This window comes from Parus major, chromosome 3 (assembly GCF_001522545.3).
Source record: "Parus major isolate Abel chromosome 3, Parus_major1.1, whole genome shotgun sequence".
In the NCBI taxonomy this organism is placed as follows: domain Eukaryota; kingdom Metazoa; phylum Chordata; class Aves; order Passeriformes; family Paridae; genus Parus; species Parus major.
This window is the reverse complement of record NC_031770.1, coordinates 111,028,534-111,055,722: the sequence shown is the minus strand read 5'-3', so window position 1 is coordinate 111,055,722 and position 27,189 is coordinate 111,028,534. Positions and strand designations below refer to the sequence as shown.

The 27,189-nt window shown below is 43.3% G+C and overlaps 1 protein-coding gene across 4 annotated transcripts in view; it reads right to left on the bottom strand.

Moving 5' to 3' along the window:
• Positions 1-27,189, bottom strand: part of KIF13B (kinesin family member 13B) — a 118,585-nt gene that overhangs the window by 5,530 nt on the left and 85,866 nt on the right. For 3 of the 4 annotated variants that reach the window (XM_015622253.2, XM_033513125.1, XM_033513127.1), the window contains 12 exons: positions 26,358-26,413; positions 25,303-25,427; positions 24,003-24,179; positions 22,425-22,517; positions 21,097-21,249; positions 20,098-20,175; positions 19,537-19,590; positions 18,677-18,697; positions 12,172-12,289; positions 11,763-11,896; positions 3,786-3,848; positions 1,329-2,298 (listed from right to left, as the gene is read on the bottom strand). In XM_015622253.2, the coding sequence (XP_015477739.2) occupies positions 1,329-2,298; positions 3,786-3,848; positions 11,763-11,896; positions 12,172-12,289; positions 18,677-18,697; positions 19,537-19,590; positions 20,098-20,175; positions 21,097-21,249; positions 22,425-22,517; positions 24,003-24,179; positions 25,303-25,427; positions 26,358-26,413 (2,042 nt within the window). The remainder of the gene's footprint in view (positions 1-1,328; positions 2,299-3,785; positions 3,849-11,762; positions 11,897-12,171; positions 12,290-18,676; positions 18,698-19,536; positions 19,591-20,097; positions 20,176-21,096; positions 21,250-22,424; positions 22,518-24,002; positions 24,180-25,302; positions 25,428-26,357; positions 26,414-27,189) is intronic. The other variant, XM_033513126.1, reaches the window with a different exon arrangement.

Genomic DNA, 27,189 nt, shown 5'->3' with positions numbered 1-27,189 from the left:
TTTATTTATTAATTTTTTTTAAATGAGGCACAAATCCAGGACTGAGGAACTACCACAGCTTGCAAAAGGATCAAGAGCTCCAGTTTGCTTTCCAGGATGGAAAACTGCAGAGAGTTTTCCGAAACCAGCTGGGAAGTCACTGCCCACACGGGGCACAGGGAGATTTGGGAGCTCTGGATCTGCTGGAGGAACTGCTCCAACCTCAGGAAATGTGCAGTGGGGAGGAGCACAGGCTCCCTGGCAGGTGCTGATTCACCACCCAGCCTGGAAATGCTGCACTGGGCTAAAAAGGTTGGAATAAAGAGTTTTATGTGCCCTGGGGAACCCAAATCCTCTCACTGTCACCCCATCTCTCCCAAATTTTCCACTGGCACTCCCTGACTCGCTCCAATCCTGCCTGCTCCTGGAAAGGAAAGCAGTTAGGAAGGCTGGACTCCAGCAAGGATCAAATCCCAGCCATCATCTTCCTTTCCTCTTGTGCTGGAGACACCCTATTCCCACATCACCACCACAGGAACTGCACCCTGGTTTCCAAAAAAATCCTGGAAACCCAAAATTCCAGGAGTTCCACAGCTGTACAGCCAAGAGTCAGGCAGGGATGACAAATGAGATGATGAAAGAAACCTCAAATTATCTGTATGACCTGGTGGTCAGTGGGTGATTATTTCCCACTGCTTTTCACATATATGGGGGCATGTATATAAATATATTTATATATATAGACACACACATATTTGTGTATATATACATATACATATAGTGTATGTACATACACAAACACTATATATTTATACACACTATATATATATACACACACAGAAATAGTCTTTTGCAATTTTAAAGCAAGGATTTTATTTTAAAATAAAATCCTATTACCTCTTAATACCTATTAAGAGACTTTGCAACTCGTTTAGCCTAAATGTCCCTTTGAGCTAAATCCCACAACTCCTGTTGTGCTTTGAGCACCCTCATCTTCACAGCAGAAGCCCAGAAGAGAATCCTATGGACACAAGGCCTGTCTCCTGCAGCTGTTGCTTACCAAACTGCATGGAAAAGGAACCCTGATTCCTACTTCCAGTGTAAGAAGCCAAGAAATGACTGGAAAGGGACAGTCAGGGATCACAGAACTGTTTGGGTTGGGATCTCAAAGGGGTTGGGAGTGAGAGCAGGTTTGGAAAAAGATGACAGCAGGAAAGACCTTTTACATTTTCCTTTCCAAAATGTCTCCTGCAATGGGCAATAAACTCCCCAAAAAAAGCAGCTTTAGGATGAGCTCTGCCAGCTGGGACACACCAGCTGCTTCCCACCTGACCCAGGGGATGTTTTACCTGAAGGCAAATCCAGCTCAACACCAACCCACGTTCCTTCCTGGAAGTCTGTGGGCCCGATGTATCTAACGGTGCCCGTCTTATTGGTGCCAACTGTGACATACTCTCCCTCTTTCAGCCACTCGGGAATTTCGTTGGTGTCTTCAGAGTCAGAAATCACCTCCAGTTTTTCCTCTGCTGTCTCTGACCCGTTGTGGCTCAGTCCACGAGCACTGGATGTGGTTTTTCCTCCTTCCTGCTGCTCTTCTGTGCCCAGGGAACTCGTGGGATCTGATCCCAGCATGCTTGTAAAGGATCTCAGCTCCGATGTCTTCACCTTCTGGATTTTGAAGGGGGAGGCTGCAGCGCTGTCAGGATGAGCTTTGGGAAACCCCAGTTCTGAAGCCCCAGAAGATGTTTCCTTTTTCCTGGCTTGTCCTGCTGGCTCCACTGATTGTTTGGATATCGACTCCTTCGGAGTGGAGGTAGAGAGGAAAGGTTTTGCATCAGTGGCTGCAGAGGCATCGTTTCCCTGCTCGCTGGGAGAAGCGCAAGACTTTCCATTCACTTCGGGGCTGTCCCTCGGTCTGGGGGGAGCGCTTGGAAGGCTGAAGGTGGGGGGATTCTCCCTCTTTGTGGCCAGAGAGCTCTCAGAAGCCCTCTCTGAGTGTCCCTGCACATCAGAAGGGACCTGAGCCAGTGCAGGAGCAGGGGAGTCGCTCCCTGCAGGTGTTGGACCTCCCGTCTGAGCCACAGCATCGCTCCCCGCTGCCAGGGCCTCGGAGAGGGTGGCTGTGGAGACACTGTGGGAGAAGTACCCACTGGAGGCTTCACTCAGGGGGCTTGGAGGTCCCTCCTGGCAGTCCTGGGCCTGGCTGTCCCCCGTGGGCTGCTGCAAAGGCACTTTGGGCGTCTTCTCCAGACTCTTGTCCACCTCGGGCGTCTGCACCACGGTTTCCAGTGGCTGCTTTGCTGCTTCCTCTTGGTTCACCTGAAACACAGGGGGAGAGGGAACGTGGGGCTCCATCATCCAAAATATCTGGGCTAAAAGCACGGATACCAGACCTCTGGGAAGCACCAAGGCTTTCAGCCTATCTAAATCCCCGTGTAGCTGCCACCTCCAGAAGATGGAAGCTGATCCCAAGTCAGCCCAGCCAGCGTGGGAGGATTGTCAGCTCACTCCTTCCATTAATAAGGGAAGTGTCAACCCCAAGAAATACGCTCCCCAATATTTACTGAAAAATTATTTATATTACAGCAATGGTCATCTGCTGTTTGAACAGCAGGATTTATACAGAATGGGAACCAGCAGTGATCCATAAGTCTCTCACAGTTATTAGGCTTAAGTCTCTGGGTGGATAAATCATCCCCCTGCACCTAAACTGTCACTTCTGTCCCCGTTCCCAAATGCCATTCCCACCTCAGTGCCGCCAGCACCTCGCACTTCCAGAGGATGAAATTAACTGCACCTCACGAGATTAACAGTCCATTTCAGTGATGTATTTCTTGGCTGTAAAGTTTACTAAATCTGATAGATCAATATCTTTTGCCAGCACATGTACTCTAAAAGATTAGGATGTCTCTAAATCTCTTTGGGAAAGAGGGAGGAGGGAGAGTGCCAATAGGAAGTGGGGGGAAAAAAGAGGTTGGAGAAAGGCAGATTTGAACAAATCCTGTCTCAGGTGAACATTTTTGTTTATTATTCACAATTCTGTGATTTCTTCCATCTAGTGGCTGAGTGTGAGACTCCGAACTACAGGATTTTCAACTTACTCCCAAAATGCCTTTTCCCCTGGAAACTTAAGCAGCATTTGAAGAAAGAGGGATTTGACTTTCAGAATTTCAGAACCAAAGGTTTGCTATTGCTAATTAAAATGTAATAAAAAATGAAAATAAAAATAATTTAAAAAATAAAATTAAACATTCCAGCAGATTAAAAATATATTGTTCACTTTCCTATGCAAGGGTGGTGTCCATGTGGACTCAGGAGCTTTTCTCTTTCTGTGGATTTTCCCTTTGGATAACACAGAGTTTTCTAAGACAATAAAAGCACAGTGGGAGGAAGCTGATGTGTGCTCAGGAGACTGAAGTTCTGCTGAAAAGTGGGAGATCACAGGCTCTGTTTTCTCTCCAGCTTAGCAAGAGTTTTCCCATGATATCATGGTAAAATGGGGAATTAAGCTCCACACTCAGAACAGCCACATCCTGCTTACAGACACTGCCAGAGCCTAGAAATTTTCCTTTTAAAGCAGCGAACCAGCTAAATTTCAGCTAATTATCTGCTAATGCTTTCACATATCAAAGTGTAACCGGGAACAGGAGAGGAGATTTCACCAGGACCTAAAACACCCGACAGAATTTCACTGTCTCACAGAGAGCCAACAGCACAAGTGCAACAGGTTTTAAGCAGAGGATGCTTTGGCCACCCCTGGCAGGTGAATACAGAAATTCCATCCTCACATCCTGGGATGTGCTCACCTGTTTTATCCTTGCAGCACTGGCATCCAGACTGGCTGACTGAACCATAATTCGTGGGACAGCCTGGGGGAATGGAAATGAAGAGAATCATTCAGTGAAAGGATTAAGTATTGGCAAACTGGTAAATGTTAAAGCTTGTGTTTGAAATTTTGGGATCCTGAGCGAACCTTTGTCACAAAAGGATGGAAAACTACACCAGGTTTTCAGTACCTGAAATGGAGTTTGTCAAAAAAATAAAAAAAAGGAGGGAGAGAGGCTTTTTACACAGGCAGAGGGAATAGTTTTAATCTAGGAAAGATTTAGGTTAGATATTAGGACAGAATTCTTCCATTGAGGGTGGTGAGTCCCTGGCACAGGGTGCCCAGAGAAGCTGTGGCTGGCCCTGGATCCATGGAAGTGTTCAAAAATCACCTGGATGTGGCACTTGAGGACCTGGATTAGTCCTGACCACGGGGGTGGTGCTGGACTTGATGCTCCTCAGGGCCTTTTCCAACCTTAAGGATCTATGGTTTGATCTCCAGAACTCCTCCTCCTTTTCCAGTCTCTAAATTCAGGCTGGATCTGAGCAGTGTTGGTTTTAACTCAAAAAGCAAGGCAGAATCCAGGTCTGTGCATCCCTTTTTCCAGGAGGACATTCCCACTGCCTGCTACATGGGGCTGGATCGGCAGGAACTGACAATAAACAGCCCTCACTTGCTCCATATTCAGGTTTTTATGTTGCAGATTTGAAATAATCCCTCTCCTGAGACCAGAGCAGCACATTGTGACACCTGATATAAATCTGAGGCTATGCTGTCGGCTTGGGCTGTCACACAGGAGGGGAAGGAACCACCAGATCAGTGGAGAACCTCAGGAAAGGGAAGTGAGGGAAAATGAAGAGAAGGAGAGAGGAGAAAAAGGTAGAAAAATCTCTTTAGCACCATTAAATAATGAACTGCAAGGGCAGGTTTAGACTTTGAGGGGAAGAGCTCCTTAAGGGAGACACATTACACAATCTGGGAGCTGCTTTTATTCTTTTTATATATGTTTTTTTTTATTCTTTTATTCTCCAAGGGACTTGAGGATTCCTTCTGTACAAACACACAGGCAGTGCTCAGCTCCCAGACAAGTGATTCCCAGAACTCAATAATCTGTTTAAAGCACTGAAACCTTCCAGCTGAGGAGTGAGGAACCTTCTCTTGCATCCCTTCTAAGCCCAGTAAAGCAGAAATACGACTGATCTTACCCTCAAGAGGAATAAACATGGGAGAGAAGAACAGCTTTTATTTATACAGAGATTTCCAGGCATTAAAAAACCAAGGTGGTTGGATGTAGAAAATAAAAAGACAAAAATTGGACAAAACCCCAGCAGGGTCACCACGGACCCAAGTAAATTTTTTGAAGACATTAAAGCTCCAGTTCAATAAAAGGAAGCAGGAGATGAGGGGGTTTTGCTTTCTCCTAAACCTGGTAAATGAAAATTCACTGCTGGAATGGGGTTCAGAGCAAACTGGCTCTGTTTTGGGTGCACAAGTTTGTGCATTTTGAGATGCTCACCTGGTTGGGAATCGGTCAGGAAGCAGATGGATCAGAATAAACCAATGAAGAAACCCTGCAAATTTTATGTTTTATAAAATTTTTCCAGCCTCATTATCAAGAAATAAGCATGCAAAATTGGAATAAGGAAAAGTATTTAAAGCTACTTTTCTCCCTTTAAAACAAATAAACAGAGTAAAGCGTTTGGGTTTTTTTATCTCTCCAAAACCTCCAGTCTTACTGCCTGCAAATGCACAAAAATCTAAAAATCCAGTTGGTATCACACAGGAAAAGAAAGAAAACCATTAGGCTTTAATCACTCCTCATCAAGTTCTCCTCCTGAAAGGATGACAGATCTCCAAACCACAGTAACTTTGCCAAGCACAGTTTAGAAAAACAGGGAGGGAAAAGCAATTCTGAGAGGAGGCACTTGCCCAGTTTTGGTGCTGACAAGAAGCAGCTGGGCAGGAACACCCTCACTGGGGCACCACACAAGAGCTGGGGGACAAAATGCAGTCAAATTCCTTTGGGAGGGGGGAAACACGCTGAAAACAAACTGTTGGGACTATCTGGGGTGACACTGCTGGATGAAAAATATTTCTGGATCCAGAGCCAAAATCTCTCATTAAATGTTTGTAGATAGTGACTGCTGAACTTGATGTATCTATTTATCCACTGGCAAAACACGACCCTTTTACACTGATGATTTCTGGCAGAATTTCTTCAACCAAGCTGACAAAACACAGAGTGAGGGAGAACATGAAAGCTTTTCACTTTAAAGCATCTTTGATTATCTTCTCCTGAGAGCTGCTGCTCTGTGCAGGGAGATGATGAGGATTTCTGAAGCTGGATGTGCCCCAGGTTTGTGCACTCCCACCCCAGAAATCCCCCCAGTGCTGGGCTGATCCCCCAGTGTGGGCAGCAGGGGAGGGGGGGATTCTGCCCTGCTCAGGTGAGACCCCACCTGCAGAGCTGCCTCCAGCCCTGGGATCCAACAGCAGAAGGATTTGGAGCTGCTGGAGAGAGTCCAGAGGAGACCATGGAGATGTTCCAAGGCTGGAGCCCCTCTGCTCTGGAGCCAGGCTGGGAGAGCTGGGGGTGCTCACCTGGAGAAGAGAAGGATCCAGGGAGAGCTCAGAGCCCCTTGCAGGGCCTAAAGGGGCTCCAGGAGAGCTGGAGAGGGACTGGGGACAAGGGATGGAGGGACAGGACACAGGGAATGGCTTCCCAGTGCCAGAGGGCAGGGATGGATGGGGTATTGGGCAGGAATTCCTGGGTGAGAGGCTAGGGAAGCCCTGGCACAGATGAAGCTGTGGCTGATCCTGGATCCCTGGAAGTGTCCAAGGCCAGGTCAGACATGGCTTGGAGCAGCCTGGGACAGTGGAAGGTGTCCCTGCCCATGACACAGGGTGACACTGGATGATTTTTAAGGTTCTTTCCAACCCAAACCATTCCAGGATTCCACAGTGATTCTATGAACCTTTGATCTCTGGGAGTGCACATTTTGTGCTCACTCAGAGGTCACTTTGCACATTCCCTGAGGTGACCAAAAGAGAGCCCAACCTGCCACGCTGGTGAGCTCGAAGAGGAAAAGCATTTGTGTGTCTCCCCCCAGCTACAGAGGCACCAACTTCATTAATCCTGAATGAACATTTTTTTTCATCCCATATATTCCACACATATATAACATCCACCTCTTCCAGGAGCTCAGCAAAACACATTTGGTATTTCTGTGTCATTAAACACTTTGTGAAATGCCTCTGGCAGCAGTGACTGATGACTTCAGTGCAAAGCCTTTGATTTCGTGTCACTTGGATGAAAATCCCTCAGTATTAACACCCAATATGCAGAAAGTTCAGTGGCATTTAAGAGAACAAATCAGGCCAAGAATTGCCCTGTGAATGGCAGGTATGGTTTAGCCAAGGTTGATTCAATCCTAAAAGGACATTATCCCAAACTTCCACTGCTCTTTTCTTTGCCTTCCCATGCCCAGACAGGAGGGGCTGAGCCTCCTCCCACTGAGTGTTATGGTCCCATCACTGTTTAACAGCAGCTACTGGGAACTTCTGCAGCAGGACAGAGATTTAAATTCATTAAACACAGATATAAATCAGTTTGGAGCACTCAGGATAAAATACTTCCAACAAGGCATGCATGGAAATGCAGGGAGAATTCCAAATTCCCTAGTACACAGCCTGAAAAAAAAATAAAAATCCATTTTTAAAAGGTACCCCCCCCCAACCCCAACAATCTTCCTCTTGAAAATTAATTTTAAATTGAGGGCAAAGTCATTAATCACTCAAATATAAAATCTCCTGCCTTCCACAAGGAGATCTGAAATCCAGTGCAAGTTAATTTGTTGGGGTTTTTTGGTGTTTGCTCATTTTCTTCTCTAAATACACTCTGTATTTAAATATTAACCCAAACAACCCCCTCTTATCCCACATTCCATATGTGGAACGTTTCAGCCTGTAATAAAACTTCAGAATTCCCCAGTTCTAGTACAATTTATCCAAAATTAACCACACCATTTCCTATGCAGCTAAATTACTTTGTTTCTAGGTCCTGGCAGATTAAAAGAGCAATTCAAACTCATTTTTAAGTTCATTTATAAAGAAATTTGAATGGTTTGGAACATCCAAAGCCAGTTTTCCACACTCATTCTCATCAAAAATTATTTGTATTTGAGGATGACAGGGAAAACCCAGCTCAGAAGGAAATGAAAACACCAACAACTGAGTCACAAGGAGACACACACGAGCTCTGCTGATTTTGGCATCCAAATGATTTTTAAACTCTGGGAAAAAAAAAAAAAAAAAAGCCTTCAAGATGTTAAAGAAAGTTCTCAGAGGCCACATTATTTACATTTGATTAAGGAATGTCAGTTCTAGCAATTATACTGTGCACCAGGCCCATCCATGAAACTGTTATTTTTTAATGGACTGCCAGAACAGGGGTTTTGTCTATTCAGAAAGCCTTTCATTAACTGCATTTCATTAGTTTTTAAGATTAATTTCTATGTCTGCATCAGAAGGGAAAGAAGTGACAGCTGCCCTCTCCATGTGGCTACACCACGAAGCAAAAATGAATTATCTGGAAATTCAAAGAATTTATCTTTTTTTTTTTTTTTTTTTAAATAGATCTGTGACTCAAGATCTCCCTCTCAAGCCATGTGCTACCAGAAAGACATCTGAGCATCCAAAAAAATTCTTGGATAGGAAGGTGACCAAAATCCACTCACCAAATCTGCCACAGGAATTTCCTTTTGCCACAGCAATGCCAAAAAAACCCAGAAACTGGAATTGAATATGTCCATTTTTAATGTCAGCATTCAGTGATGCCCTCAACTGTGGTAACTCAGTTCCTGGAGAGCCACAGGGGAAAAGAACAGGAATTCTGCTTGGTGCACACTGGGAAAGCCTCAGCATGTGAAGAAAAAAAGAGGAGTTTCAATTCCTACATAATATAATTTAGCACAGACAGGTGAAACTCTGCTTCCCCCTCCACCTGCATATTTCACACAAGGATTTTAAACTTCTCCCCATCAGCAGTGAGGGTCAGAAGGCTCCAAATCTTGCACTCTGTGCTTCTCAGCTTTTTCAAGAACAGGCTGGGAAAATAAAAAGCAATTCCAGCCATCGAGAAAGGTTTAAATTGTTGGCTTTATTTTTTTTTTTTTTTTAAATTTACAGACTACTGGCAATTAATTTAAAGGCACCAGATAAAGGAGAAAATAGGCATTTTCTAACTTTAAAGTATATAAACAGCTTCATCAGAACCCAATCTTTTAGGTACATAAACAGCTTCATCGGAAGCCGTTCTGCGAGTTACATAAAGAATCCTATTATGCCAAATTAATTCAATCTAACTAATTAGAGAGCAGGAAGTTCTTTCAATTATTTTATGTGCTGTCTGAGAAACACACTTGAATACGAGAGCAGATTTCATTAATTGCGGTTCATTATTCTCCAGATTAGTTACTAAACTTGCAGCAGAAGGTCAAAGACAGCAATTTTATTCACTGCCACCACCTTGACTGCGATGTCTCTGCCTTTATTTTATTTTTGAAGCTCAAGCAACAGCTCTAAACAAGGGAAGATCACTTTGTAAAGGTAATTTTTGTCTAGGCTCGCTCACTTTAATGCTGATGCTGCTCTAAGCAATGGGCAGGACTGAAATAAAAAGCTGCTAGAATAATTTTAGAAGTGTATTTTTATAATGACTGTTAAAATGTTTTTACCAGCACAGGAACAGAGTTTTGGTACCACACCCACCTGGAACAGTCATGGTGAACTTCAACTCCAAACTGGGATAAAGGGTCAGTCCTGCTCCTCTGGAAGTTTGTTTTTCATGGAATCATGGAATATCCTGAGCTGGCAGGGACCCCCAGGATCACCCAGTCCAACCCCTGGCCCTGCACAGACACCCCAACAACCCCACCCTGGGCATCCCTGGGATGCTGTCCAACACTCCTGGAGCTCTGGCAGCCTTGGGAACATCACCCAGTGCTGGGGCACTGGAACAGCTCCCCAGGGAATGGTGACATTCCCAAAACAGCCAAAGCTCCAGGAATGTCTGGACAGTGCTCTCAGGGACAGGGTGGGAGTGCTGGATCAATGATCCCTGTGGATCTCTCCACCCCAGGATATTCCACAATTCCCTGGGATTGCTGACAGCAGTGAAGAAGCCCCATTTCCCTATGGATGGAGCTACAAGGAATTTGTGAAACCTCTCAAACCAGGGAGGTGCATTTGCCATAAAGCTGATTTGTTTGCAAAGCCTGAAAGTCAGGAGTAATTCTAACATTTCATTGTATTGCACAGACCCACTGGTCGTGGAAACCCTGGGCTGCTCTCCTGTGCAAGCACTGAAGCATCACATACAACTCTTTATTTTTTGAAAAACAAACCATCAATAACATTTCCCCTCCTATTAAAAATCGTTGAGATCATGACCTGGTTGACTTTCCATAGTAATCCATAATATAAACTAAAATCTCATTAAGGAGAGGTCTCTGTAGTTTAAAACTTGATTTCTAGAGAAATCATCCATGACTGATCTTGAACAGGAAAGGAGTGGGAACAGGTGGTTAGACTAGAGGCAGGAAATTAAGCCTAGTTTCTCCTCTCAGCTCTCACTGATTCACTGAGGCTTCAAGAAGGTGTGAAAGGCTCTCACTGCAATTGTAAGAGCACCTATTTGCATCTTTCCTTACCCAAATACCTTTAAAGAAAGTCACCACTTTCATTTTAATTCTCTACAGTTCATAGATGAGGAGGTTTGTACAATTCCAGCCTCAACATCAAGCAGAAGGCAACATAAAAATGTAAAATGAATCCCCAATCAAGCTAAAAATATTTTAAAACTGCCTCATTCTTATTTGTGCTGTATGTGCCAGAAATTACTTTTAAAAATATTTAAGTGTTAGTAGATTTATTTTTGCTTGATCTATTTAATATTTTACTGTATTTTTATTATGCCAAAACAACTTCCTGTACTCCAGGTATGTTCTTGTAAGAGCAAATTCAGTTGTAGCAAACAAAATACGTGGATTCATCCACAAAAAAAAGAGTTCAGGGACTCATGTTCAGGGATTTTAGGGTTTGTTTTGAGGAAGACATTCTTTAAAATGTTTGCCTGCATGGCAGGAGGTGAGGAAAAGTCTGAGTTAATAAGTGATGAGCTTCCAGAACTGCAGGCAAAGGAAGAGGGTGAGAGCAGAACCAGCATGGACAGAATTCAGATTTATCTTCACAGCAGTTTTTAAACCTTCAAAATTTACTCTACAGGGAAATATTCCTTTATAAATAAGATACAGCCTCACAAATAAGAGAGATTATATGATTTATAATGGGATTCTCTATTTCATCTGATGTTTTTTTAAAAGACAGAAGTGTTTTTTCCAGTCAGCTTGACCATGCATCAACTTCTGCTCAGAGCACAGAAGCCACATCTGGAGCAGGTGGGAGCTTTGCAGCACAACATCCAAAAGAAAGAATGGAAATCAAATGCTTGCCTGACATGTGGAATGGGTGAGAATGAACAAAAGCACCTGCCCCAGGTACACAGGACAAGATGGTAAAAGGTGGCACGAGCTGGGGCGAGGGGTGGGAGGGGATGGGAGATGAAGTAAGGAATTAAAAATAGAATTACATTTTCCTCCTGGCAATACACAAACAACACTAAGTGCCCTTCATACATTTCACCATTGTTGCTGGAAGGCCCATAAATCACCCTGGGAGTGGAGCTGGCACTTGTAAAAAGCCAAGTGGGCTGAGTGTGTGTCAATAAGTTCCAGCAGCTCCGCTAGCCCTGGACAGGATGGAGGGGAAATGGATCACGAGGCTTTACTGTGCCTAAAAGCTTGGTTTGCTCTGCAACAACTTCCACAAAACAGCTCTCTGCCAGCAAGCCCAGCAGCACTCACCAATATTGGATTTTGTGGGTGATTTAATGCTTTACCTGCTGTGCAAAGGGAGAGCTCTGCCTGCCCTTTTTCTCATCTCTGACAGGGAACAGGGACTTCAGCAGCTTTGGCATCTGAGGCACAAAGGACTTGACAGGATTCAGGTAGGAAGCAGCCAGGCTACCAATACCTGTTGGAAAAAAATATTAATACATGAAAAGAGTTATTCTTTGGAGGAAGGGAGGAAAAAAACCCACAAAACTGACACAAGACCCTCTATAAAAATCTTTAAAACTCGTTTTTAGTCTAAGGTGAGTTCCGTGGTCAAAGAATGAGCAGCTCTCTGACTTTTTGTGACACTAAGGAGCTGCAGTGACTTCATCCCGTAATTAGGAAGTTTTGTGAGCCGTAGGAGAGCCCTTATCTGGATCAGGAGAGTTTTCTGAGCTGAAGAAGAGCCCTTACCTGGATCAGGAGAGTGGTTTTGCTGCCCAGAGCCCGGCAGGGAGGTACGAGACGGACTAATGCCTCTACTGGAGTTTGTGGCACCTTGGGACACATCTTGCTGACTCTCCCATCGACCCTAGAGGGGGAAAAAAAAGGTGTTTTTCCAAGTTAGCACAAGAGCAGGAGCACAGCAATCCTGACACACCCTGCACAGCCCCTCTGCCAAGCTCAGAGCTGAGGAAAAACCCTTCCCCAGAGGTGCTTTCAGTTGGCAGACCCAGCCCTGCAAAGATGGGCACCCTCAGCAGAAAGGCACAGAAAAAGTTTATTTCTAGACCTCACAGCTGCAATATTTATTTCTATATTCTATGTTTCACTCACTTGTGCTGCTGTGCTTTGGAAGCTGAGTATGTTACAACCAGGTGAAAATAATATGGTGCTGTTTGCCCAAAATTCCTGAATATTCTGTGTACCTACTCAGGAGCAGTGGAAGCAGAAAAAGGGTGAGGACAGAGCTTTAAACAAGAAATACAAGAGCTTAAAAGGCTGGATGTTGGTGTCTGGAGTCAGAGAAAGGAGGAGTTGATCAGATCAAGAGGAAGCAACTGTGGCACTGCAAAGCTCTCTGCCAGCCTGGGAAAGAGAAAGCTGGAATATCCAAGTGGATAGCAGGAGCCACAAATCAGATCAGGACAGGTTAGGGTTTTAGAATGGGTTTTGAACGTGAAACAAGATTATTTTCAGCCCTACAAGATGCAGATGAGGAAGAAACAGTGACAGAAGAAAGAGCAGCTCCTTTGCCTTCCCCAGATCCCAGGGTTCTCTGTTTGGGTTTTCCCGTGGCTCCCACACCCCATTCTGCACACGAGGGGTGATTTCTCTTGCTTTTACAAAGGTCCATTGTGGTTTTGGAACTCTCCTCTCAAACTCACAGCCAGAAACTGGCTCAGTGACAAAGCCTCTTGTCCAACAGAGGCCACTCTTTCACATCAGCATGCGAGTGACAAGGATCTACGTGTCAAAATCCATTTTTTATTAATTCTCTCATCTTGCTAGGTAGAATCATTTATAAATTCATCTGCAATGATTACTCCAAGTGACTGGCCAGGCTGGGTCCCTGCTGGAAGTTTCATGAGGATGCAGGACAGGGCCTGGTTTTGCTTCACCAAGCTGAGTGTGCAGAGCTGGAAGGGAAACCAAAATTCCATGGCGTTGTCCTGAAAACGTCTGAGGGAGGCACACATGCAAAAGCACATTGCCAAAGCAGTTCCTCCTCATTTACCTGATTTATAGGAGACCTGAAAACCATCAACACTCATTTATGAGCCTATGGGTCAAAAAAGTCCAGTCTCAGACTCTTCAAGAAGTCTCAGGGTCTTGTGGGAAAATGCTGTCCTGTTCAGGTGGCAAAATGTTTTCAGGATGAGTTTGCAAAGCTTCACCTTTCCACAGAGGTTGCAGCCAAACTGATAAAAACTGAAGTCTAATCCCATTTTTAATTTTTTTTGATAAAGAATTTTGCTATGGCTGATGCAAAATCTGGATTTTATTGTACACCTGAATTTTTAAATTTGTCTTTTAAAAGATATAACAGGAAGATAAATCCTTTCAGAGTAAAATGGTGCAGGTGTTACAGGGGATGGAAGGACCTGCTGTGTCCCAGACCCTAAGTTTCATGTATTTTTTCCTGGAAAAAGGGGGAAAATGTACTTTCCCAAGAAGCACCCCACTGTTGGATGCATGGAATTAATCTGACCTTGAACATAAAAATGACAGGCAGCCGAACTAATCTTAACTGGAACTTGAAGTCATGAATGTTTCACAAATAATAAATAAGCCAGGATAGGAGGAATAGATTTCTCCAATGGGTTGAAGGTCACGGTGAGCAGCCCAGGGCAAGAATCATTTCCATTTGGATCTATAAGTCAGTCCCAGGGAATCTCTCCTGCTTTGAATAGCAAATAACCTCACTTGGGCAGAGCAGGACCTGTCCTCAGCCCTCCTGCTCCAGGTACAGACAGTGCTGCAGCTGGGAAGACAAATTTGGGATAACTGATGGATGTCTGATGTCACTGAGCCATCCTGAAAGTCAGGCTGATGGAGGCCAGCCTGGGAGCAGCAGGGGTTTGTTTAGTCTGCTGTTTTTGAGGATTTTGGTGTTTAAGCCCTTCTTGAAAGCTTCCTGCTCTGCCCATGCCTTAAGCCTCCAATTCCAGCATTATCTTTGACCTGCAACTCATTTATGTGTTACACACATCCAGGAGTCATGGCTGAGGCTGGAAAATTCCACCAGATGCTTCCATGAAACCATCTTTCCTACTCCTCATCCCCAAACTTTATTTTCTTTATTTTTTTTTTTTTTGGCTTTTGTGTTTCTATTAGTGCAGATTTCTCTCAGGTGGCCTTATCATGTGCACAGATTAATAAAAAATAGAAGACTCAAACCAAACAGCACAAGACTCAAAATGATCTTTAAATATTGGTTTTGCTGCCTCCTGGCCTAGTCTGCCATCAGCCTGGTAGATGGTGGCACTGGATTAGGAAAAATTGCTGTGGAAGAGTGAAAAGCCTCTGAAAGGTTCATTTTTGGAGAATATAAATCTTGATTGGTGATCCTTTTGCATCTTGAGATAGTGATCCACCTAAAGACAAATGGATGAAGGTGACACATCTTGAGCCAAGCCCAAGTGCTTCTGGAGACCACAGGAAAAGCAGAAACAGAACGAATATTACAAATACTCAAGAGTATTGTAGCTTACTAGAACAGGGACTCAGTGCAGGTAAAGAGCAACTAAATAAATTTCTGAGTCATGATCTGTTGAGTCAGAAGTGCCCTTCACTGACTGTTCCAAGAGACAAATGATTTCAGGCCAATATCTTGACTTTCCCTGTTTGGGGAATCCTGAATAAATGGAGTAGGGAAGAACCAGCAGAACATTTTCAGAATATTCATCCCTCACAGAAACAATGGCAGCATCTGGTATCTGTTTCTGCAGGAAAAGGCTTTTTCCTCAGGATCTTTCAGAAATTTTGTTTCAGCCTTGAAACTCTGGATGACTGCATTTTCTAAATAATTTTTAGTGTTTTGCCAGGCTAAATAAAGGGAAGAACAGGAATGAGAAAAAGATTTGTGTGGTTGGTGACTTAAGGCATGTTGGGTTTTTGAATCACACTTGCTTTGGAGAGAGTGAAGAGATCAGTTTTAGCCTGAAGGTCAGATTTGTGACCCTCAACTCTGAGATGACAACAAACCATCCAAATTATGTTAACCAGGGCAATGGGTGGAGAAACATTTGGAAAAGAAAATTCTGGGGACAACTGGAAGTGTCAGCTGCTGTGCAGAGGGAAAAGGTAATTCATGAATGATTTTGCTAAGCTGGATCGAAAGATAACCCATGTCAATCTCACTAAAATAAAAATAAAAAGAATTGTTAACTATATGAACTTAATGAAGTTCCCAAGTTTCCCACCTGGATGTCATCCACTACTCTCCTGTGTTGCTTTGTGCATTCACCAACTGCAGCACTACAGGTTTTAAGTCTATTCTTTTATTCTTATTATTTAAGTGCTGTGAATCTTTCCTCTCTCAAGAAGGGTGGTGAGAGAAAGAGAGGAAGCTTATAAATCATTTGCCCAGAGGAGCCATCGTTTCATGAATACATTTGCTCTCTGCCAAGTGACCAAACAGAGGTCAAGTGATTTAATTTAACAAATCAAAGTAGCCACCAGAAGAATGCAGGTCCCTTGATGTGTTTTAATGCAGAGCTGTTTATAAAGTGCTTTACTTTTATAATGCTTTCTCCTTCTCCCCCTCTGCCTTCCCTTCCTTCACACATCCTCCATGAAAAACCCCAGGGAATTTATTTCATGCACAAAACCTTTAGGGCAGGTAGGGATGATCACTACCTAAGTTATCCGGAGGCTTTACCTGACAAATCTTTCCTTGAAGTTGACAGACCATTAAAATGCAGCCACTGGGTAAGAGAAATGAATAGTTCTTGTGTTTTATTATTTCAGCAGTTCAGAAAAGGCTTAGGAAAAGGTGACCATGGAGCACTGGAATACAAGCAAACAGCTGGGACACACAGCTGGGACAAAAGGCACTTGTTCTCATGAACAGCAGGATTATTCAACTTCAATCTACATGGTATCAATTTGATGAAAAAAAACTCTGGTTCCCAGAAAAACCTGAAGGGTGTCTTACCTGGATTTTGAGCTACAAATACCAGGTCTTTGGGAAAGGAAAGACAACTATCCAGGACTAAATGGTTCTTGTCAGAGGTGTTTTATGAGAAACGTGTGATATTTTTCATCAATATGTGATTTAGCCTGAACTGGAAAACACCTCAGAGGTGCCTTCCATTCACTGTGTCTCTGATTCATCCAGTTTAGTCAACTCAGTTTTTAAATTCAGCATCCAACTGAACTGAACTGAATTAAATTTCCAACAAAAGCCCGCTTGAACATGAAAATTCACCTCCTGTATCAAGACTAAGACACTCAATACCCCTGCACCACCCGATGAGCAAGGAGAAATCAAACTCATCTCGCTCTCCCCTTACCACATCTGCAGTGATAACAGGAGTAAAAATTGCCTTTTTCTCATGTAAGCAAGCAGACAGAACCTAGAGGTGAGGCCACTTGGAGTCCTGCTGGCAATACCAAAGCCCACAAAACTCTTCCCAAGTAAATTCAGAAATTAGGAGTTCCCAGGAATGCACAGCTCAGTGTGAGAGTCATCCTGCTCCCTGGAATCTGTTGGCACACTGGGATATTCTGTAAGGTGTTTTTTCCCCAAAATGTGCCAATCCCACACCTCTGCTCCAGTCCTGGAGAGAAAGACACCTCCAGCTCTTCAGGAAGATGTGACCCATCCATGTTTTTACTACCAAAGTCTGCAAGATGAATCCATGTCCTAATTCTTGAAATTCCTGAGCTTCCTGTTGTAGCTGCATTGACACCATCTTTAATTCTTATTGAACTCATATAATTTTCTTGTTTTCTTGTTAAATACTATTTTATTTTTTTTTTATCAGGCATGGTTAAATGAGCCCTGGCACTTCTGAGTGCTGGAGAATGGAGCAGCATCCACATTCCAAACTTTACCAGCACGGATGGTGCCTGACATAGAGGAATGAGACTCAGGAGCCCTTTCCACAAAACTAAAAATCCATGGTAAAGGCAGCAGGGATGCAAGGAATAGCAATTAGAGAGAGAGGAATAAAGTAATGGAATATAGGTTAAGGAAAGGAATATTCTGGAATGTGCCAAGGGCTTCCAGCAATTTTCTGCACCCAGTTCAGGTGCTGCTGTTTCCTGTGATACATTAAATCACTTGTTTGAGATTGCTTATTATGATAAACAACACCCAATTCCTGGTCAGATGACAAAAAAATAACAATCCATGACTGCTTTGCCACCAAATATCTTGTCAAGGGACAAAGACATCCAGCCTAACCAAAACTCTGCCTATTGAGCTATTCTCAGGTCCTTTATCCTAAAGCAGACAGAAATGATCTCACCAGTGAGTTTTTTTGTGATGTCCTTGTGCCATAGGGACATTTAAGGATTTGTTAAATATTTCACTGGGATTACAAATGCTTTTGTTCACCTTCCTACTGAAACTGGATCACTGCATGACAGAACAGTTTGGGCTGGGAGGGTTCAAAGATCACCTAATTCCACTCCCTGCTATGAGCAGGGACACTAAGCCAGGCTGTGCCAAGCCCTGCCCAACGTGGCCTGGAACCAGAGATCCATTCAAAACCAGGAATTCCCAGCTGGGGAGGTCACACCTCCACGTCCTGAGGAACAAGTGCCTTGGATTGAAGCTCACTGCAAGCAAGGGGAGCAGCTCCACCACCTCAGCTCCACATTCCTGCAGCACAGAGTCTCTGTCAGCAACTACAGCCACGGCCAAGAGCTGCAGAACCTCATGCAAACCACTGCCAATGACTCCAGTCAACCAAAGCTTGGGAAAAGGGGTCATTCCTCTGAGAGCAATAACACAAAACTAAGGAGAAGCATGTTTTCCATTGGCCCAGTTATTATTTTAAGGTCATTTGTTCATAGAAATCAAGAGTTGCTCACACTGAGCTATAAAAGCCATGAAGCCTGAGCAAGATTTGAAAGTCTCAATGTTTATCTCATCTCCAGGCTATATTCACTGGCAGATATTTAGATATTTGCTTGCTTTCATGTCTATTTTTTTTCAGCTGAGAGGGGGTTGTTTCTGAAATTGCTTCACCCTGTCCAAAAATCTGTGAGAAATGGCACTAAACAGCTCCAGCTCTGTAAGAACCCATCAGAGGCACCCAAGGAGAAAAGTTCTCTGCTTTGTACCAGTTCACGCTGCATTAATGACAGGATTTCAATGGAAAAACTCGTTTGCTCTGTGCTATGCAAATGAGGCACCACCAGCAGCATCTTCAAAGCAGGAAATAAAAGCGTGTGAGTGAGCAAAATCAACTTTATAGTGAGATAAAATTATTATCCCACTCATTAGGTGGACCTAATGCATTACCTCTGCTGGGACCTTTGGACTCTGAAACATGCAATGAGAGAAATCATTGAGGGGAAAGGGAGGAGAAAAACAGAAATCATTAAGAATCCTGATCTTTAATTTTTGCTTTAAAAACCTTACAATATTGAAACACCCCACAGTTCTCTCCAAGCAGAAGTTGCTACAAACACTTTATCACCTGCACATATTTTAGCATTCTGTCCATGGAGCAGATGTAGCAGATTTAGCAACCAATGCTGGAGCACTACATCAAAATTCTATTATTCTGTGCAACTGCATTATGCATTAAAATGCCTTGTCACCACCAGATTCTCCCCCTCAAAATGACTCCACGCTTGCTGGGCAGAATATCTATCAGGAAGAGATCCTTCAGTTGATCTAGGATTCGGAAAATAAGCTTAAATTTAATTTTTCACCTTGTAAAGAAATGCTTTGGGTCTGTACTGGTGTTTTTAAGGAGTGAAATGGGCTGAATTATCACCCACCACAAGTTTAGGACCACTGGGAGGTCAGGGACTTTCTTCACAGCCTTTATTCAGTCCAGAGGTGGACCTGAGCTGACAGATGGACCCAGACCTCTTCCTTTCTCCCAGAATTTTTCCCTCCACCCAGGTGAAAGCCCTGGAAGAGCTCTAAAGCTGGACAATGCTCCTGAGCACCCCCAGGAGCTGGGACAAGACCTGGGAGCTTCCCCAGGGAGGTGCAGAGCAGCACATCCAAACCTATTTCTGTCCCAAGGATCCATGAGCTCATGGGGGTGGCCCATTTTTCACAGATATTTCCCATTTATGTTCCTAATCACTGATAGAATAATTTCCTTTTTTCTCCCCAGTTTTCCCAGGAGATCTGCAGATACTCACCCTGTTACTGCTCAGGTTGTAAGGAGGGGCTAAATCCTGGCGGCTTGCAGAAAGCTGGAAGAGTTAAACAAACAGAATTATTTCTTAAAAGGAACTTTAAAAAGTCATTACTATGCCTCTTGACTAGTAATGCTGAAAAGAAACAGTCTTGTGGTTAAAGCAGAATCAAAATCCAATAAATTAAAGGTGAAAAATTATTTCTTGATCTAGAGGAGCCCAAATTTGACACTTGTTTGGTTACCAGTTCTATCCAATGATTTCTTTCCAAATTTTGGGCAGCAGGATTTTCATTTTTCTTATGCACAACACTGGTACAAAGATTAAGTTCAGCATATACTTGTTTTCAAATCTTCTAAAGAAAAAGAGGGAAAAATAAAACAAACCAAAAACCAAACCCTTCAACTTGGAAAGGAAATGAAAAATCTCCAGCGTTCAGGAAAAAAAAAATAATAAAATAGCACAGAGGGGTCAAAAAGAAGGGAATTCATTGCTCTGCTCCATGACTCCAGGACCTGAGAATGAAGAGTGGAGCTGCTGGAGATGCCAGCAGGGAAAACTCACCCGATTCACGTTGGGGGAGCTCAGGCTCCTGCGGTAGAGTTTTCCTTTCCCCATCAGCTGCTCCTTTACAGCAACCTCCTGGCAGTCAGAGAGAGCAAAACAAAGAAAATAAGTGTATTTGGCAAGGATTAAAGCTCTGATCATCCCAGGATAGCTTTGTCTATATGAGTAAAACGTTTCTAAGCTGCCTTGTGGCACAGGCTGCTGTCTGTAAAGTTTACACGGCCAAAATTATGAATGGATAAATTTTAACATCTGGTATTTTACTGATTGGCACGTGTAGGATTTTGCAGCTAGTCTTGATTCTAGGGGATGACAGAGATGCAAAGACTAAGACTCTCTTTCCTAGCTGAGCTCCTATTTTAATCCTTTAAACTAATTATAAATGACAGGGAACTTGCTTTCAATATTTAAAGTACATCACACTTCCCCGTGAATTTATAGTGGGGAGGCACAAGCTCCAGCTTGTTTTGCATAACTCTTCTCTTTGTGCTTGCATAATTTATATCCAGGAGAACAATTTTCAATAAATGTTTTTCTCTCCTGTGTTTTTCCTGGTAAACAGATCAAGTTATAGTACTTAAAATTAACCCAATCAATGTCTTTTTTTATTGGCAGGACGGCTTTGGTGAATTCCAAGTAGAATGTGGGAAAAAATGAGAAAAATTCCACTGGCAATTGCAGAAACCATTGCTAAATCTTCAGAAAGCAAAAGCTAAGGCCACACAACTCCTTTTCTTGAACCAGAATTAGCAATGAACAGCCTTAAAACCAAACCAAGCACCCCAGAACTGCGCCCTGAGCAGAGAAATCCCAAATCCATCCACGCTGGACCTGAGCGAGGACACCTCAGCTTCCCTGGATCTTTGCCCCAGCCCCACTTTGGGAGGCTGAGGGGTGCACTGGGGTGGTTTTTGGGCTTATTTGGTTGCTTTTGTGCACTCAGGAGGACGTGTGGATTGCACACACTGCTCACAGGGCACAGCCCTGCAGCCAGACCTGGCGCAGCCGGTCCAGGGTGAGGATGTTCTCCACGGCCAGGACGCTCCGCAGGTATTTCTCAATGTAGGCTTCAGAGTCAGCTGAAGCTGCATCTTCCACGTTTGCTGCCATCCTGGCCAGTGCCTCCCGCTCCTCAGCCCCTTGAGCATCCTGGGGAGGCAAAAAGAGAGGGCAGCATCTTAAAATAAACCCAAAATCTCTCACATCATGGGAGAAAATGCATTTTTAAACCACACAGCACCAGTTCAGCACTCTTTGTCCTTAAGCTCAGGGGCAGATGAGAATCATGGAATAGGGTTGGAAGAGACTTTAAAACTCATCCCATTCCACCCCCTGCCATGGGCAGGAACACTTTCCACCATCCCAGGCTGCTCCCTGTCCAGCCTGGCCTTGGACACTTCCAGGGATGGGGAGTCCAGAACCTCTCTGAGCAATCACTGCCTCACCACCCTTAAAGAAAAGGATTTCTTCCTAATATCTATTCAAAATTTCTTCCTAATACCCAACCTAAGATTCTGATTCAAATAAACACCTCGTGCCATGCAACCTGCACAGGTGCTCCTGCCACTGTGGCAGACATCTCGAGCTGTACATGCTTATTGTTTTGAGGCTTTTTTGGGTTCTTTCTGAGAGTCTCACAGCGAGACATTGCCATTAATTAGCAAAAGGGCTGCATTCAGATATTTCATAATTAAAAAGTGCTCGAGCACATTTGGGGCGTTATCTAACCCGAGAGGAAAACAAAATTTCAAGTGAGCTGCAAGAAGAAAAAATAACTGAACATTGCTTGAGAAGCATCACAACACAGGGCACAAAATGCAGCAGAACATGAAAGAGCCAGGCAGCAATCAGAGCTGTGGCTCTTCATGTGTTAATGTTTCCACAAGTGCTCTGATAGAGCATCTCTTTGGAAGGAATGGATTAGCATCTAACTGGGAATATGCTCAGGAATCAAGAGTTGCATAAAGACATTACTGAGAAAAAGCCACTTTGTTATTTATTTTTTTTCCCCCCCCAGATTCTCATGCTCCCTGCAGCAGGCACTTCACCTGCCCATTTTCCTTCATCTTTTTCCCCCCTCCCTCTCTCTTCAAACTGCCTCTTCAAGGACCTGAGCAAATAGATGCTCACTCAACAAAACACACAGTGACACTGATAAGACAGAGGTTGCTGCTAAGTCACAGCGTGTAAAGAAAAAGGCTCCATCTTTTACAAACCACAGTTCATGCTGGCAGCAGCACGAGCCAGCAGGCTCAAAATGATGGGGGAAAAGCACCAAATTAGAGGCTCTTGGCCAATTGGAGACACTCTGGTTTCTCATTCACCTCTGGAATGTTTGAGACTATCTCAAAAGTGACGCCACAGCCAGGGATGGAACTTCGGGGGGACATCCTTCGGAGGAAGCTCTGCGCAAAACCCTGGGGGGAGGAAAACAGGAGGAAAAAACGTGGAATAACAAATTCCAGCTGAAATAAACACAAGGAAAACGTGGATTAACAGATTCCAGCTGAAATAAATACAGTTCACAACGGAAGAAGCCCAAACTCCAAAGTCTAACCAAGAAATATGTACGAGTCAAAGACTTCAACTTGGAAAAAATAATTTGCTTGCTTATTGTGGATTCACAAGAAGTATTCACTTCCTTGCAAGGTGACTGTTTCACCAAGCATCAGCTGCTTTTAGAGGTGTTTTTTTTTTCCCCTGACAGAGCCCTAGGTAACTTGTCTTGAATATTGACAAGTACAGACATTAAATTCTTGACCAAAGAGATCGTTATGAAGAATGATTTAAGGGGCATGGTCATTGTTTATGCTGACTTGGCGCCTTGCAGGGTTAAGAACTGGACTGTTGAATTAATGCAGAGATGAGTCATTCAAAGATGCTGCTGAGACAAACTCCCAGGAAAGGTTATTGACGGGGGAGGGTTTTAGAAAAACAGGAAGAAAGCCAAAGATTCCGTGTGGAATGAAAGTAAAAAATGGCATTGACTAAATCTGTAGAAAACAGAATTGATGAAAACTTCACCCGATTGTGATTATTGGCACGCTCAATTGATCTGGTCAATACAGTCTCCCATTCCACATCACAAAAAATTCACTGCTCCTCCCTTGCTGAGAAAAAGCTTCTGCCTGATGGAAGCACCAAGAACTGGGGTTCTACTTCCAGCACTGGGAGCTGCCTACGGAGTTTCTGAGTGTGACCACACCTCTTGTCTTTGCTCTTGCCTTGGATTTTAACTACAGATGTGTAACCAGAATAACAATCCAGGCTTTCTGCTTTGTCATTATCACTGCCAGGGGAGGCTGGATTCTCAGACAGTGCTGAACAAACTCCTGTCTCCCCCATTGTTCTCAGGATTTATGTTATTTTCAGGGCATGATGCTGCAAATGGAATGACAACTTCACTGTCTCCCATTTATCAAACACCCTGTTCTCACCTGCACATTATTGCAAGAGCACCAGCTGGAAAACATAAAGGACCAAGAGTGATTAACTGTGGTGAATTAACACAAGGGATCTCTCCTCCAGCTCTTCCTGGTTGATTTCTAAATACCAGGAGGTGTAAATACAAATGGTCAGCAGCAATGTGTGAACTCAACACAGGACCAGGGAAATACGTATTTATGCAAAATACAAACTCCAAGTTCACGAGAAATTAACTCTTCTTCTTTTTCCAGCGAGAAAGCACTTAGGGGCTAAGAGAAAAATTAATTTCTCATATTTAGATGCCTTAAAAAACAAGCTGTACCACCATCCAGAATACAAGGGAAACCAGGAAAACGCCTTGGCAGCTCAAAGCCTGGCTGGACGCCGCTGATCCGGCGCTTCCGCCCAGGCTGAGATGGGGGCAGAGACGAGGGAATCTGAGTCCTGGGAAGTGGGAAGGGCTGCAGGATCTGTACCTGTCTGCCATAAACGTTGACACAGATGCGCTTGCGCAGCACCAGCTGCATCTCTGCAGGGTGGCTGAGCTGGACAGTGGCTCTGACAATCAGGTAAACCCTCTCCTCTGCTGCCGTCCCCTTGCTGAGCTGGATGCAGTCGTGGACCGTGGAGTCCCACGAGGCTTCTGCTTTCACCTGCAAAAGGGGGGAAAAAAAATATAAAAATTTATCCTCTAATAAGCATAATTAGGTGTATAATTAACTGTAATTAATTAAGCATAATTAGCAAAAATACATAATACATAAATTTTGAGAGTCGGTTTCTCCGTTTCGCTCCCTGTGAAGAAAAAAATCCCCGCACTTTAGAAGAGGCCATTTAAAAAATCAAGATCAGTTTACCAAATGAAGACGTTGGGATTAAAAATGCCAACTTGCTCAAACTCTGGAACATTTCCTCTTGAAAAAAGATCTTTGAATACCCAGGATCATTGCAAATAAATTATAAAATATGCAGAAGTGCAGGGCCATTTGGCCTAATTTATGAAGATAAACCAGGGAGCAACAGAGATTGCAGTGGAAATCTTCCGTCACACCACAAAAATTCTCTTGTCTGTATTAGAGAAGTAACTTTGCTGAAGACTTTCTAGCAATACAGCAAAAGCTGGAATTTTTCTTCTTGCATGTTAAAATGTAAGTGTTATTGATGATTTGAATGGTTTATCTTCAAGCCATAAGAAAACTGGCCTGGTAGCCAAATTTCCAGGCTCTAAATACAAATCAAGACCAAGGAAAAAAAAAATCCCTAACAGAACTACCAGGAATAAAGCTCCTCTAAAAACCAAAAAAGTTTCAGAGAAAGGAGCAAAATTTTAAGGAATAAAATAAGTCAGAGATTCTAAACCTAATAGCAGAAATTATAAACCAACGACTGTGAAGTTGTGAAACGTGTAAATTATATGGCAAAATGGAGGATAATGAGTGTAACAATGCAGAGGTAAAAATGTTAACAATTAAGATTGTTTGGTTTTCCAGCTGAGGCTTTTGTACTCTAATTTGCTCAGGGGTTTTGCTTTGCTAAACAGAAAGTGAACCTCAGGCTTTTGGAATGCTTGGATTTGGATGAAGGAAGATCCTCGAGTTTTGCTATTTTCCAAATCATGGTTATACTCCTAGTGAATATTCCTTGAAAACACAGTTGCTCACAGGAGAAACAAGTGCTCTGTCATTTCTATGACATATTTGATGTATTATTTTCACATGTGGACATATAAAAAGAGCAATTAAAGACTAAAACTCCCTGGTCTGCAGCTTCCCTTACCTCACTGTCGTGATGCTTCACAATCTGCAGCTCAAAGAATTCCTCCTCCTCCTCTGCCACCAGAGTAGCATCCCAGCCTCCTGCCTCTGGGTCATCCAGGTTATCCTGGGAGCTGAAGTCATCAGCTGCAAACAGGAGGGGATGTGGAAGGTGAGGAAACACAAAGAAATCACCCCTTTTAAAAAACATCAGCAATCATGAATTCACATTTTCACCCCCAGCTTGGTTACTTAGACTTCACCTACAAAATTAAAGCTGCATTGTTCCACTTAAAAAAAAAATAATTCCCTTTTTTTTACAGAAAGTGTGCACAAAGATTTTGGGACACAGACTCAAGTGTGCCTAAAAAAGGGCAGGAATCTCCCCCTGTGGCAAACACCCCTTCCTTGCCCACAGGTGAGTTTTCAGCACGGAGCTCGTTTGGCATTAAATACGTGATGCTGTTAAGCTGCTGGCTGAACAGGAGGAAAACTTTTAGATCATGATTAAACAAACCCTTAATGTGGGTTTTGAGAAGCTCAACCTGTCCTGGCTGGAATCCCTCCCCAGGAATTATTGACCAGCTCCTCTCTGAAGCCACTGGATCCATGGATGTGCTGTCCCAGGTGGACAAACCAGCAATGTCAGAAGATTGCAGCCCAGGTCTCCTCTCAACAGGCTGAGCATCACCTTAATTAAATATTAACCCTCTTCTAAACATCCTCTCAAGGATTTATTTAACTGATTGCTCCCTGGATTGCTCTGGGGCTCTCACCTTTGTGGTTCCAACTTCCCATCTTTGGTAGGAGCACGTGACAAATACATTGTTCAAACTGGACCTTGCATTGGGATGCACTGAAACACGGGATTATTAAAACCTCTGCTTCCTCCCATACGTAATATTGTTTATTTTGAAACATAAAGCAATATGTTTCAGGAAAAATGGGCACTTCTCCAATTAACCCTCCTGCCATTCCAGGCTTTTGTTAATTTTAAGAGCTTGCTTCAATTCTGTAACGTCACTGGCTGGACAAAGTTTGTTTTCAAATTCCTCTGCCATCTTCAGGACCACTTACCATTCAAGTCAAGGAATATAACGGGAATGTGAGTTTCCATACCAGCCACAGGAGTCCTAAAATACAAGACAATGACAGTGGTGGCATTTAAAGTACCAGAGATTTACCCAGCCCACGTCCCTGATGATCCAAACCCCCAGGACACTGCATTTAGTCTGCAATTGATAACCCTGGCAAACCTCTTTATTTTAATTTACTGCTGCAGATTCCAGGAGACTCAAACAAATCAGTATTTCTTTTATATCAGCTGTCTTAGAATTATCTTCTTTGAGCTCTGATTTCTGAAGTGTTTTCTCTCTCTTAAATGCTAAGAGCAAAATTGAGTTTATTTACTCTGATACACACATTTATGAAATGCAAACCCCTCTACTTTAGTGATGGCAGGGAAAATGGGGAAGCAGAAAAGCCAGTCTCAAAGTTTTTAAACTGACACTGATGCTGCCACTCCACACATTTATTACTCTTTCTTACAAAACACATGCTGAAGAGCCAAATCTGATGAATTTATAGTGAACAAGAGCAGGCTGGAGTCTCATGTGATCTATAAAGTGCTCAAATCATACTGAACATTTCCTCTAGTGCAATCCAGAATCTTCTTGGATCAAGTTCCCTGCAGTTCCACTGTTTTCAAAGCTAATGAAACACATTAATGTGAAAGTTGATGTGTGTCCAACAAGAACTTGATGTTTTTTATGTTTTAGAAGCTCTGACAAACTCCAGCTTAAAACTCCATGACACTCAATTCCATAAATAAATACTGTTAGAGGTTTGCTCAGAGAAGATATCCAGGAAGCTGCAAGCAACTGCAGATGAGTTTGAGGTGAAACAACCC